The following is a 15,000-nucleotide window of genomic DNA, read 5'->3' on the forward strand; positions in this document are numbered from 1 at the left end:
TGAACTTGACTCCAAGATAAATGACTCCAAGTTAAATGAATCTCTGCCATCTGCTGGTCTTTATCTGTACTACACATTGTCCAGTCTGGCACCATGACAGGATCCGAGACCACTGAAGCTGATGAAGACATACACAACAAATCCTTACTCACAATATTATCACGAAACAAAATTTTAAATTTTACCAAAAAAATTTTATGTCTTTCCAACAGTTTGCTAAACATAATCTAAAGTTTCTTGAATTATATGTCGTTGTGCACTTTCTGTGTCACGGAGTCTGTGTCACCCACACATCAACACACTCACATTCACCTAGTGATGTTTCTCTTTAGTTTTTATGGACCTGGGTTACTGTTTAACATCTCCACCCTAGCTTAAGTTTGTTTAGTAAATCGATCTTATGACAGGGCTTTGATGGCGCCATCCAATGTGTCGCTCCATGAATAATTGGCAGCTCAGCTCTCCAGCCTTCCCTTTTAATGTTTTCCAACACTTTAAACTATTTTAAAACTCAGTGCTCCATAAGCCTGATGGCTGACTGACGGCTGCTCCCTGTCAGAGTACAGCAATACTACTGGATAAATGCACATACTAGACAGAAACAGTAACGCAGGTAAGTGAAACTTTTTCTTTTTTGTAACATTTACATTTAGTAAATACATAAACTGTTAAGTCTTTTACGCCAAACGTTACCAGAATCTCTCAGTTTTGGTTGCAGTAAGTTCCTCAAATCACGTGGTTGTGTAATTTGAAAAAAAAAAAAAGAAAAAAAGAAATGGTTTGAGATGGTTCATTTCTAACAAAGTAGAAGCGCCGCTTTAAAGTATCTCATGTAACGCAAACATGCGAAAGGAGATAAGAGAGACTCACTTCGTCACGAAAGCTGTGCTGTAAAGATCATGTGATAACTCGTTTTACCCGAACAAGTCAAGGACATAAACAAGAACAAGATATTTCTCTCTTTGCTCTCGTTTTACCTTCTCGCATTTATCAGGGATTTCAGTACAATCAAAACCAAATGTTCGTTAATTACCAGAGAAATAATGCTATTTCTATTGCTCCTGTAATTTACCTTTTCTACCTGCAGATAACACTTCTTTTAATCACATGTCCACTTTGTATTGTTTTAAATAAATTACAAAGATGACTAGATTGTTGTTTAGTAACCCTTGAGGTTATAGTATGAGATTCGATGTTGGACTCTCTTCAACAGTCTACTGGCTTTTTCAAATATGGACATTAATTGCTGTGCATTGTTCTAACCTCATATTTTACTTAAACATCTTTACTAGCGCATTCACAATTACACAGATAATTTATGTAGTTTAGAATTAGTTTTGAATTCAAAGGAAAGAATGAAGCAAAGATATAGTTAATCATCTTAAGATTTGGAGGCAATTACTTTTCTGAAGAACTTTCAACTATGGCTTTTATTTCAGGAAGTCGTGGTTTTTTGCAACAGTGCCTGGCTGATCATTATGTGTGTCTTAAGCTGTTAGTTTAAGTACAGGCTCTGGTATTATGGCAATTTCTCACAGACATTGCCTCCAAACTAGGGGGTTTTATGGCAGCTGAGAGCTTTTGGTTGATAGGCAGAAGCAATGTGTCTCATTTAGTCCGACTCCTGCAGCAGGTCTTACCAGCTGAAATTAGATGTTTACATACTGTTGCCAAGAAAAGTCACATTCACGGTTTGATATTAAATCAGACAAGATTTCTCCTGTATTAGTTCAGTGAGAAATATCACATATATTTCTATTTGCTAAATGCCAAAATGGATTTGAATTTTTCTTTTAAACTGTCTACCACCACACATACCGTGTCTCCAAAGCGATTCTGCATCTGGACACATTTTGCACCAAATCCTGTGTATCACTTCAACACAGAATACCTCTGTTGAGACTTCTAAGGTATTATTTATATGTAATTATTTGAACAGATAAACGTGACACCTTCAGACATCTGTGTTTGGACCCAAAGACAGATGGGATTTGCTGATGTTCACAATTCTCTTGTGTCCTTTGATTTTTCCATGATGTCATGCAGAGAAGTAGCACATTTCAGCTGTAGCCTTGAAGAAATATTTACAGGAATGCATACATTCAAATCAATTGTGAATTAGAAGCCAACAATATGACAACATCATCATTTGGGCTCTTTCAAATTGTAATAAAGGCATTATAGTCCAAGTCTATTTAAACTTATGAATTCTGAAATTGCAGAAAACAACTAAATAGTCTGTTCTGTCTCAGTACTTAATAAATAGAAATAACATAGATGATCCCAGCACTTACAGGATAGATTTAAAACACGATCGTAACCAGTCTGTTTGAAGCCACTCTTTGCAAACTCGATGAGTCAGGAGGCCTGGGCCATCAAGTTAAATTATAATCCATTACACTTAACACTCCCCACCTACAACCTCCTGTCAAATCACCCTTTTATTTCACCCTCCAATCTGCAGTACACGATAAAAATACAGATGCAACTTAATTGTTTGCATAGTTTTTGCAGGGCTACTGCTAACACCTCTCAACATTTTATTTTGAAATGAAATAAGACACAAAGTAGTTCATTACTATGATGTGGGAACATTAAGGATTCACAAATGAAAAACCTGAATAGTGTTGTGAAGGTTTGTAACACATCCCCCCCCCAATATGTTGTTCAATCACCATCTGCTGCAATTATACCTCAAATCGTTTGAGGTATGTCCACACAAACTTTATACACATTTGTCTAGTTGTTATTTTCAACATAGCTCATACTCAGTCAGATTGGATATATTTAATCTGTGGATATAGATATTCAAGTCTCGCCACGGATTGATTCTCACTTGGAAATAACGTGTGATTTTGGACTGAACAAATCTAACGTGAATATACTTAGAGATGAATAGACCCATTGTTTCGCTGGTTCTATGATCATCCTGCTGTGGGGAGGATCCTCCATACTAAGTTTTTTTTTCTTTTTCAGTGTTACCCTGTGTCTATCTCTAATAAACTCTTACCAGTTTCCCTATCCTGCTCAGGAACATCATCCTCACAGCATTGTGATATAATCCCAAGAACTTCCGTTACACTCTCATCTAAGCAGAGCACCTTTCTCTACGCTTTTCATATGTCTCTTAAATGGCACATAGCAAAATGTAGCAAATGGGCCACCTTACTTATCACTCTCTAGTAACAATTCAAGAATCTTGCTATTTTTTAGTTAGATTGTGCAAATAGCAATGATCTGCCTTCTATGAGATCTTTAAAGCTTAAGATATTGTTTTAAAGGCATGAACTTTTTCCACATCGTTGCTCCAGACTTTCCTTATGTTTGCCTTTGGTTTTCATAATGATGTTTGTTCTCTAATATTCCCTAAGAGACCTCGTATGCCTTCACACATTAGCTGTATTGATATTGTTAAACATTTGTGGACCCGATTAGCAAATCAAGTGTTTAATTGTAAAAGGACTTATGCACGCCATGCTGTTCAGAGTTTTGTTTGCAAAACTTTTAAAAGCCATGCTACTTTATTTCCACTTCGAGGATATGCGTCATTTTGTGTGTCACCATAAAATTCATAAAAGTTTCTGGTTGTAATGCGGCAAAATGGAAAAAGTTCCAGGAGAGAAAATGCTATTATCAGAAAAAGTAACTAAAATGTGCTACAAAGCAATTTGTGATAATATGCATTCGGATGTGGTTCCTTACTGTGACATTATATTACCCTCTTCCTTGCTGAAACACTCCTTTCATATTTTTTTTTCCTGACTGACCAACTACATCATTACAGATGTAGAGCATCAAGTCATCCATATCATCATCTTATCTTTTACAATCTTCTTTGTCACAATGCCCTAAACTGATTGCCTCTAAAACACACAGTAAGATTTAGTGCAATGAAACCCTTGATGTAAAATGGGTGGGTGAGACAATTGAACTGGTTTATGTCATGGGAGCTATTCAGTGTGTTTATTATGCCTCTGCCCTAAAAGATGAACCTGAGAGGACGGTCATTCTACTCATGATTTACACTTTTGAATTTGTTCTTGTCTAAGTTTGGTGAAGTGTGTGGGGATTGCATCAGTGACAGGACAGCCAGGAGCCTGTTTTCAAGTTTTTGGGGATTTTTTTTTTTGCTCATCTCAGATTACACTTTGAGTGCAAGTCAAAAAGACATATCTATAAGTGAAATCAGGTTTCAAGTAAATACAGAGAATAACTTCTTCTTACCAGATTCTATGAATGAAAACACGCAAGTGTAGATCTCAGGTGTGTGTGGATGTGTGTCTTTGTCTTGGAATTATAGGGAAGTTATCAGTGTTCTCCACTTTTTATAGACTATATCTACTGAGGTGATAGTGCTGTTTCACCAGTATTGATTAGATTATAAATCCCTAGAACAACACACACACAAACACAAATCTCCACATGCATACACACACACGCACGCACGCACGCACACGCACAAACACACACACACACACACACACACACATAGAAACTCTTGCTATCTTCAAAGGGGCTTTACATTGACGTCCATTCATTTCTCATTCATTTCTATTGCAGAGCCCTGGTGCTTACACTAAACCTAATTATTACTATTACTATGACATGACCATAGTCCTAAACCTAACCCAGAACCCCAAACCAGAACCTCTTCTTATGGGAACTGGGCTTTGGGGCCCCTAAGGTGCAGTCGGTCGCCACAATGCAGTATTTGTAAGAACAATGTCCATTACACTGTATCAAAAACAAGGCCACACACACATATACACAAATAAATAATTAGCAGACAGTATTCACATTGTACATACTTTGATTCATAAAGACAAGGACATTTCTCCTTTACAACTGACCATTTATTTCTGTGATAAGTGTGTAAGTGGAGAACAGATAAGTAAGGCGTAATAAGGTGAGAAGTCTTAGCTCTAGCTCCACCTTTCCTCGTGTTCACTGCCCAATCAAATCACATTATTGACCTGCTAAGTGAGGGATCTCCCCTGTTGAATATGTGGGAGTTGGATGAAACGGTGACAGGAAAACAGAAGCAAAGACAAATTGAGAGAAGCTGCGGAGGCAGAAAAAAAAAAAGAGAAAAAGGCAGCTCAGCTCAGCTTGAAGCAGGAATGAAGTATCCTCTAGCTCCTCAGAGTAAATCTCTGTTAGATATGGAGGTGGCCAACTACTGCGAAGGCCTGGATCCATCATACAGCACACTAGGGTTTGAGAATGCAGAGGTCCTTTATGCAGGAGGAGGTAAGTGAGTTTTCATGCAGATACTTAAATACGGAGGCACATACACACTGAGAATCCCATGAATGTCAAACTTGGTTTTGAAACATTGTGACAGCATATACACATAACCCAGCTACACACTCATTTCTATTCACAGGTAATGACTTCTCACTGATACAGTGTCACGGAGCATTGTAGATAAAAGTTTGCTGCATAAGAGGTCATCATGTTCAGAACCGGATGAGGAAATATTGTACGGGAAGACATTTAATAGAGCAGCTAGATAAGCTGATGTCAATGAGTTAGTATTGGGAAAGAAGGAATGGTGTGTTTTTCATTAATTTTATTAAACTTGCCAATGTGTGAATTAATTTAAGAGTTAATTCCTACTAATGTGCATGCCGCACTTTAATGCAGAATCTATGTTGGGTTGAGCAAATATTTAAACTATTCAATAAATCGATTTGAAGTAGATCACTGAGTGAAAATTTATTTCACAATTTTTTACCAAGTAAATCTCAACCTTTTGTGTACATAGTAAGCTGTCCTATTTTCTGTTTGTTTCTCTTTATCATATCTATAATTTTTTCTAATTAAGCAAAGCAAGAGTATATGTGGTTATATGCTTGAGGGTTGAGGGATGGTCCTTCCCTTACCCTGGTGTTTTGTTTTGGGGGTTTTTTTCTCAATATGAGATTTTTTTGGTGTTGTTTTTAACCTACTAACAAAAAATAGAAGAATACTGGGAAATTAAATTACAAATAATTATTTACTGCAAACACTCAAGTGGAGAACCATTGCTTTTAATATGCATGCTTTATTCAAATGAAAGACTTTGATGTTTTATCACAACCTTATTGCCGAGTTTACTTCTTGAAATATTTTGTTGACTTTATGTTACATGTCTCATGCCTTAGCAAATTTGTGACAACATTAAGACAGTTGGATAATTTTATTAACTTTACATGTCATGTGTTCATTTACACACTTATTGGCTCAAATTTTTTTAAATGTGTTTTTGCAAACTACAAAAACTGCTTACACGGCAAGACGAACAAAAACCACTAAAATGAAAAACTTAACAAAACAGACTCATGCAGACTTGTCAGTCTTTGCAGGTACATATCCATATTAGGGTTGATCTGATTTGAGCACACATATGACATCACGCAGCACTGCACCCAAGTTAATCAAATACGCCCAAGTTACATTATTTTAAGTTGGGCGTAAGGTGTCGGGCATACTCAGCACAGTGTTGCCCTGTGCGAGTCACCCGGCAACACCTACACAAGAGGGGATTTTACAGTAGAGTGCAACGCCCATTGCTTTTTCTGTGAAAACCAACAAACACAGCCTAAGTTTCTTTCTGTTTCTCTTTTTGTGCTTTTTTGTCAGACGGTAAAAAAAAAAAGAGGACGCATTTCCCCAGAAACTGACGGTCTTGCTTGTAGAGCTTTTTGTCGCTGATGTTTAGTGAAATAAAGTTAGTTGAAGACATGGGTCATAAACATGGTTTGCTGAAGAGTAGGAACACTCCTCTGTGATGTCACCTTCGTTTTTGAGCTGAGAGTTAGTCAAACATTAACTCAAGCATTGTTGGGAGATCATGGAGTGCAACTGAGTGAGATATGAATGGAACTCTAAAGATATGCGTCTTGGTGCTCATCAAGGTTTCCCCACTTTAAATGTGCAAGAAATAAGAATAATGACAGCATCAGCTACCAAAATAAATGCTAGAAAATAACCCTGCTTGGCCTTCTGCTATTTTGTCTAGCACTTCAGCAAATAGTTTATTTAACATGGTACCATTTACAGATGTGTGTAAAGCATGAGTAAAAAAAATATGCCTGTATGTTGTGCTTTGCAGACAGTATGCCAACAGAACCAAGCCACTCTGGTCCAGATGGGCTGAATGCTAACTGCGCAATCTGTGGAGACAAAGCCACAGGAAAACACTATGGGGCTTCTAGCTGCGATGGCTGCAAAGGCTTCTTTAGACGCTCCATACGCAAAAACCATGTGTATACCTGCAGGTAAAGACGACCAAGGCATACCATACAGGCACATGTTGAACAAATAAAATATACGATGATAAAACCTGAAGGAATAATACTTATTTGTTTGGTCAAGACATATTCACTTGGCACCTTTCAGTACAACATGGGATGTTATAGTGAATTAAATGTTGTTCTGTAGAGTCAGGTCACATTGTTGTTCATCATGTTCCAGGTTCAGCAGACAGTGCGTGGTTGACAAGGATAAGAGGAACCAATGTCGTTTCTGCAGACTCAACAAATGCTTTAGAGCTGGCATGAAAAAAGAAGGTAAGACGACAAAAGTGCCTCGCATGTTTGCAGCTCCTCACTTACATTATACAGTATTATCGTAGAAAATATCCACATTTGGCTCAAAGAACAAGGTCATATCTACAACCACTGCGGGAAAAAAATTGTTGTCATGGAATCTCAAAGCTTCATGAAGATAATCAAAATTGGCTTAGCCATAAAACAAGGGAAGACTTTGTGTGTGTGTGTGTGTGTGTGGGTGTGTGTGTGTGTATTTATGAGGGGTATAACCTTGGCGCAGAATTTTATGACACCTAATCCTGTGATACTGAAACATGTTGTTCTGTACTGCAACTGGTTAACGTTTGACTTCCTATTGCTGATCCCAGCATCTTCAGCGACTTTCCAAAATATTAACTGCAGTGACAGTTATTATTGCTTTTTACACTAATGAATTAGTTCAAGTCTAAATGTCAAAATTAGTACAATAACTTTTGTATGGTTAGAAGTAAAAAAAAAACTGCTGTTGAATTGCCTGGTATTATTATCCGTTGTTCCCTTTGGTTTTCTTTTTTTGTTTTACTTCTTGTTCATGCACATGCACGCAATAACCTTGGCTCTTATATTTTAGCTGTACAGAATGAGAGAGATCGGATCAGTTCCCGAAGAGTCATCCCAGATTCTCAAGACCTTCCCCCCATTACTATCTTAGCGCAGGCAGAGTCATTATCCCAACAAGTAAGAATGCCCTGCTTATTTTATTTTTCCTGGAATAAAGGTCTGCAATGCACTGGCAAAACATTTTTTTTATTCTGTTATGTTGCATCCACAAACTTCAGTGCATTTTATTGACATTTTATTTGAGAAACACAAAATACTTCTAGAGTGCTATAGGAAAAAAAATACATTTCTTATGTTCTGCTTTTACAAAGAAACGTAAAATGTGTGATGTAAATTTGTATACAGCCCGAGTAAAATGTAATTCTTTGCTGTAGTTATAGCTGCCATCAAATCTTGGCTTAGATTCTAAATTGGATTCACTTCTTGACTTTAATCGGAATGATCTGCTGCTGCTCTGGCTTTATTATGTTCAACTCACTCTACTCCAGTCTCAACCCTTTTGTCGTTTCAAACAGGTTTTCTTCCAATATTGACAGTTATTTATCTTCATTCATATTCTCATTAACTCTGGAAGCCTATATTTTTTTTAAATTAATTTATTAATGTGTTTTTCCCTGCAGATCATCACTCCTGTAGGACTAGTAGACGTATCGGATGTGAAATCAGCCACTGTGGGGGATGTGTGTGATTCTATGAGGCAACAGCTGTTGGTTTTGGTGGAATGGGCCAAATATATTCCTTCCTTTGGCGAGTTGCCACTGGATGATCAGGTAACAAGTCAAATCATATGAATTAGCTTAATTTGTAAGCTAGTTGGCACTAAGTTATATCTATGCAGTGATCTCATGTCATACTGAATACTGAATACTGAAGTGAAAACTAGAGTAGAACCCATAACATTCATCAGACATGCTGGTATTTTTCTATTAAGCTTAACCTTGTGTGAAAAAAAAGGATTTACTTTGCAAAATGCTGCAGAGCATTAGCATTTTTACAATGATTGTGTCGTTATCTCTAACCCATTTCTGTAGCCTACGACAAGGCACAGCACCACACAACGAAGAAAAAGAGAATAATTACTGCTCTGCTTATTAATAATGTGGTTAATTTTGTCTGTGCGTGTGTGTGTTTCCAGGTGAGCTTGCTCAGGGCTCATGCAGGTGAACATCTCTTGCTTGGGGTTGCCAAAAGGTCAATGCCATTCAAGGACTTCCTCCTTTTAGGTAGGAAATGACGATATATTTTTCTTACCGTTTGGTTGTGACCATGTGTCTCAGCACTAATATGTATGAGGCCTGGCAATGATTAACTATAGCTTTCTGTTTTTGAAATGTAACCTCAAGGTTGTCCTTTGTAAGAGAAAAAAAAATCAATTACTTAGAAAATCGGATACTGTACACACAGTTGTCATATACAAACACTTACACATATCTTATGTCTCGCCATACTTCTTGGACCTTACAAATTACCTTTTAGCTTTGATGCAACAATTTAAATAGGACCTCTCAAGCAATAACAAACCGCTCATGTACACACCAGAGCCCAACCCGTACCTGCTCAAATACCTTTCTACCCCAGTCAACTCTTCTCCAATAACTTTGTCAACTGTTTCTGCAGGTAACGGCTGTGTGATACACAGGAACGGCCCTGAACCTGAGATTTGCAGAGTTGCCAGCAGGATATTAGACGAGCTGGTCCAGCCCTTCCAAGATATTCAGATAGATGACAACGAGTATGCAGCTCTCAAGGCAATTGTCTTTTTTGACCCAGGTAATAACTAAATGCTATGTGCATGTGTCTAACTAAATGCTATGTGTCTCATAGCAACCGATTTGTAAGTTTCGTGGTAAATATATTTTAGATACTTAAGTATTTGCTGAGTATGGCTGTAGATAATCTACTCATCTAAAAAAAAAAAACAAAAAAAAAACAACAACATACTTCTTGGACTTCACACTCTTTAATTCAACAAAATTATTCAAATAGGACTTTCCCAAGATGGAATATGCATTTGATAAATCTGTACTATCAATGCAAAGTCTGTTGCTCAAGTTTTTTAAATAAAAAATTGAGCAACATTTCACTTTAGTTCAGTTGTTCTTTCCCTTTTTGGATAGCAGTTCTATGTCAGATGTTGAGACTTTGGGAGATTATTTTATAACCAATCAGGGGTTTCAATTGTTTTTCCACAACTTTATTCCTAAACTGTCTGGTGTTCCTTAGTCTTCAATGGCCAGTTCACACGCTAATGTTTTCTGATTAATCTCCATGGCCTTCACAGAAAAGCAGTAGATAAGTTACTCTAGTTATTAAATAAATGCACACTAGATGCAAACTAAAGTAATCCTCTAAATTAAAGGATTGTGAATTCTTACAGACGCAAATCCCTCTTTTCAGATTTTAATTCACAAAAAACAAATTAATCCATATATTATTGTACTTACGCTTCATAATTATGCACATTTGTGTTCGTCCGTTCCTTTAAACCCCAGTGAAATACACGAAAGTATGCATTTATTATGTAACCAAATGTTGGAGAGGACGCTTGATTTTTTTCTACTGCTTGTGCCAATAGGTGTTTCTATATATTACATACTTTCTCTTTGCAGAAAAAAAAATCATATGTTGGACGTTGATATATTTTTTAATCCCACAAACAACTGGACATGAAATGAAATATTACCTTTTAACAGAAAGACAAAGTAGCGTATTCAGTATAATTTAATAAAATGTACAATTACAAAAAAAATGAAAACAAATAGTAAAATAATGACTCATGAATTTTATTGATGGTGTAACTACGTTGTTAGAAACAAGAAAAAAAATAACGTTTTATTTAATCATAAATGTATTGTTATTTATGTCGTATGTTTCCCCTCGTAGTTAGATTCCAATCTCTCCATTCCCTACACATGGGCACTAACACCACCCTGATCATGCGTTAACCCCTTCTCCCTCCTTCTGTAAATCCCCTCATTTTGCCTCCATGCACCTGTTTAACGATAATCATTCCATCAGTTCCACCCATATCCTCAAATTCATCCCTGGTCTTTTTTTTTCTTTCGTGTCCTTCAATCATGTCCTCCCCACCTCTATTTACCTGTCTCTTCAACGCTTTGCTTTCCAATCTCCAGATGCAAAGTCGTTGCGGGACCCAACGAAAATTAAGACTATGCGTCTTCAGGTAGGTCTGCTATTTAATCTTTGAAATTACTGTAAGTCTGTAGCTTTTTATCTTGCGTTTTATATATATATTATTTTTCTTTTTAGCTATTTTAATCTTATCTAGGAAACCGACATTTACTGTCATTAGCCACGTCACTTTACACAGATAAATATTTGCTCTGGATTTCAAAGTCAAATTTGGAGTTTTTGTCACAGTGGTGAGTGTGTGCGTGTGTACGTGTGTGTGTTCACAGGTTCAGATGAGTCTGGAAGACTACATAAACGACCGTCAGTACGACTCCAGGGGTCGTTTCGGAGAGCTCTTACTGCTGCTTCCCACCCTGCAGAGCATCACCTGGCAAATGATTGAACAGCTCCAGTTCATTAAGCTATGCGGCCTGGCCAAGATAGACAACCTGCTGCAGGAGATGCTGCTGGGAGGTAGGCCTGGGCTAGCGTTTGCATTTGTAATTCTGTAAACAAATAGGGTGACCTTCAGCAAAGCGACTCCTGGAACCTCGGAGAGGTGAATATGGGGGAGCAACATGAGGGATTGTGGAAATGGGGAAAAGTATACCTGCTCAGCAAAGTTCTCTAGGACATATAAATATACGCAACTAAAAAGTAAAAAAGAAAAAACACTGTACCGAAGAACAGTGCGACTTTGCATAGCTCTCATGTATAATAGGCAAAACAGAAATAGACTAAGTTTGCCGCACAATGTGATGCGAGGGACATTTGCACACACATCTAGATGTGTATAAATAATAAGCTAGAAAGCATCAGCTGTATTTTAAGGAGGGCTATGTCAAATAGTTCAAACATAATATGGGGTCTGATGTAAAAAGTCATCTGAAAACATGCCCCACAGCTTTCACCACTCATGGAAGAAAAAAAAAAAAAACGCCTCATGGATGTGAAAACTTGACTTAGATGACAGAAAGAGCTGCATTTTTCTTGTCAGAATGTGGAATGACTTCCTACAAAAACTGTAACAACAGCAGCAGCAAACTTTCTCCCATTCTAAAATTGTTGGCATAATACATTTAGAAACCCAAAAAGTAAGGTTTTAATAGTGTATTTTATCTTCAAAAATTGATTAAGTAATGAACAAATATGTACTCTCTATATTAGAATTATATTTATGCTGCGTTGCAAAAGTACCCAAACTCTTTGATCATTGTCACATTAAAATAATAGTAAAAAAAACACATCAAAATAAAACATCAAAACAATGTAGTGCATCATTATGAAGTAATGTGTAAAGTGATATTTGTAACAGCCCCTCACAGTTTTTTCTTCTTATGTTTATCTCCATCCACTGATCAGCATCACATTCCCTGCTTTAAAAACAAAACAAACAAAAAAAACATTACCACAGCAAACTGCTCTAATGCCACCACTAATTTGCACGTCTTGCTAGGTTATGATTACACGTTGTTCACTAACATTCTCTAACATTCCTTTCAAGCAATCACAGAAAGGCTGCATTTATATTCACAGCGAGGGATAACATTTCATTGAGAGTGTATCAAAGTACGGTGGGCCGCATTGAAATGAGAGTCACATTTCTTAGATTTTTGTTAATAAAAAAAAAAAAAGCCATTTTTCTTTTTAAACTTTTTAAACCCACATGCACTGCTTTGTGGCGGCCTGTAACATCATTGAAACACATTCAGATTTAGAGTTGCAACATAACCAAAAGGTAAACATTTTAAAGGATATAAATACTTTAGCAAGGCATGGCAGCTCTTTCTATTCCTGGAAAGACAAATAGGGTTCCAAATTTTGATATTGATGAAACATTGATTTCTGAAATGCATAGTGAGACTAACAGAGTGGATTATTCATCAAACTGCTTTCACATTAAACAAACCTATAATAATTCTTAATGTATTTTCGTTAGATAATTGCACCTCTTCAGTTTCTGTGTGTTTGTGTTGCATGTTCAGGGCTAACAACAGAGTCCAGCCACCTCCACCATGCGACACACACCCAGTTGACCCAGGACCATGTGACTGGACACACCCTTGTCATCAGCACCATGCCTGCTGCTCACGTTCCACAAATAGGTGAGAAAAAAAAATGCCCAAAAACAAGCACTAAGCATACTGAAGACAAACCTTTATCGAAATTACTAAATGTTCTAACATGCTTTCCGCTCACTCTGCAGCTTCACCTGAGACTCCCATCCCATCGCCACCACAGGGTCCCACCACAGAAATGTACAAACATTTCCCTCAGCCTCATTGTCCTCCTGCCAGCCCCTCACCTTCTACACAGACGGACCCCTGACTCCTTCCTGCCTTATGACAAAGAGTCTGTCACGAAATCAGTTTTCTTTTTCTTGGATGAATAGTTTATTATACTGATGTGAAAGTTAGGAAGGCACTCCTTATTCAGTATGTCTTAAAGACTCCCCCCCCCCCCCCTAGAGTTAAAGCAACAATGGTCTCAGAATAATTGCCTGCCTTTCAAAGGTAAGCTTTTATTCAAATTTAAACCCTCACAAGTCTACATCTTTCAACAAGAGACCAGACACAGGGGCTTCAGCTGTAATGATCAGAGGACGGGGCGCAATTTAGGGGCTCATTTCGAATCCAGCTGGTGTTCCACCCAGCTCCGATCATTCGAATCATTCCAATAGTCATCTCACAGTGGTAGGAATGATGTGTGTGAGTAAACTCTAATGATGGCTTAGCTGTATCTTTATTACTTGAACAGCCTTACAATAACAACAGGCTTGGTCATCTGAAAAAAAAAATGCTATGTATATATTTTGAGCAACTATTGCTCATGGTTTCCAGGCTTAAAAGACATTTTCTGGATTTTTTTTTTGGCAATGCCGATTTGTCTGAATGAAGTAGAATGAAAAATAAAAAGAACAATTCTAAGTGTTAGACATTTTAATGAGGTATACATTTTCGAGCAGATACTGCCATTTAGCTGCTTTTGAGTTATTCCAATAGTTGCTCATCAGCTACCCATCTAACCCATACGTCTAAAAGCAAAAATAAGAAAGCACACAAGTCTTTGAGCTTTGGAGTTTATGTAAACGATTTAATAGAAAGTGAAGAACAGATGAGCTGTCAGATTGATCCGTCACCTGCCACAGTCTCCAAAAGCAGCCAGCTTGGCTCTCTGACTTGACCTGACCCAAAACTGGATTTGCACGCAAAGTAGATTAGCTAAAAGACAAATGGTTCAACATGAAACAGCACAGTGTAAAAAAAAAAAAAGAAAAAAGAATGGAAATGAATGTTAACATATTAAATCATAAAGGAATTTGCTAATTTTAGAAGTAGATCATTCTTTGTTTTAATTGATTTCAATTTGTTAACTAAGTGAACAGCAAACTAGCACAGACCAGCTTACTGAATAAATATATACCCCAAACAAAAGACGGCTGCTAACAACATAGTGCATTTTTCTACATTATACAATAGCATAATTATGGTAATAGTAGAGTAAACAGTGAACAAGGTCTGCACAGTTAATAAAGAGGTTTGTTTATTTTGCTTCTTGCATCCGAGTGCATTAATGTGATGACAATAAGTAGCACTGAGTTTCAGGCCGATGCTCTGATATTTGTACAGCCACAGCTCCAATTCTTAGCCAGATTGTTTTAAAATACACATCCATGTTCTGAGGTAAAAAAAAAAATGCTGTTATTTTATTTTGGAAACTTTAGATTGTCACA

General features: G+C 37.1%; 1 protein-coding gene across 2 annotated transcripts; it reads left to right on the forward strand.

Annotated features, from left to right (window-relative positions):
• Positions 1–91: 91 nt before the first annotated feature.
• On the forward strand, positions 92–14,539 carry hnf4g (hepatocyte nuclear factor 4, gamma). 2 transcript variants are annotated; one of them, XM_008396131.2, is made up of 11 exons: positions 92–613; positions 7,097–7,262; positions 7,459–7,553; positions 8,146–8,252; positions 8,756–8,905; positions 9,271–9,358; positions 9,753–9,905; positions 11,270–11,319; positions 11,555–11,741; positions 13,253–13,372; positions 13,474–14,539. In XM_008396131.2, the coding sequence occupies exons 1-11, from the start codon at positions 583–585 to the stop codon at positions 13,593–13,595; spliced, it is 1,269 nt and encodes a 422-aa protein (XP_008394353.1). In that variant the 5' UTR covers positions 92–582; the 3' UTR covers positions 13,596–14,539. The 2 variants fall into 2 exon arrangements, with proteins under 2 accessions (XP_008394353.1, XP_008394351.1); XM_008396129.2 differs by lacking the exon at positions 92–613 and adding an exon at positions 4,788–5,250.
• Positions 14,540–15,000: the final 461 nt, after the last annotated feature.

This window comes from Poecilia reticulata, linkage group LG20, assembly GCF_000633615.1.
Source record: "Poecilia reticulata strain Guanapo linkage group LG20, Guppy_female_1.0+MT, whole genome shotgun sequence".
Lineage (NCBI taxonomy): Eukaryota > Metazoa > Chordata > Actinopteri > Cyprinodontiformes > Poeciliidae > Poecilia > Poecilia reticulata.

Excerpts from the sequence above, each read along its gene's own strand:
- hnf4g (XM_008396129.2), top strand. The coding sequence starts at position 5,004 with ATGTGGGAGTTGGATGAAACGGTGACAGGAAAACAGAAGCAAAGACAA. Across the intron at positions 8,253-8,755 it reads CAGAGTCATTATCCCAACAA|ATCATCACTCCTGTAGGACT; the intron begins GTAAGAATGCCC and ends TTTTCCCTGCAG. Across the intron at positions 8,906-9,270 it reads AGTTGCCACTGGATGATCAG|GTGAGCTTGCTCAGGGCTCA; the intron begins GTAACAAGTCAA and ends GTGTGTTTCCAG.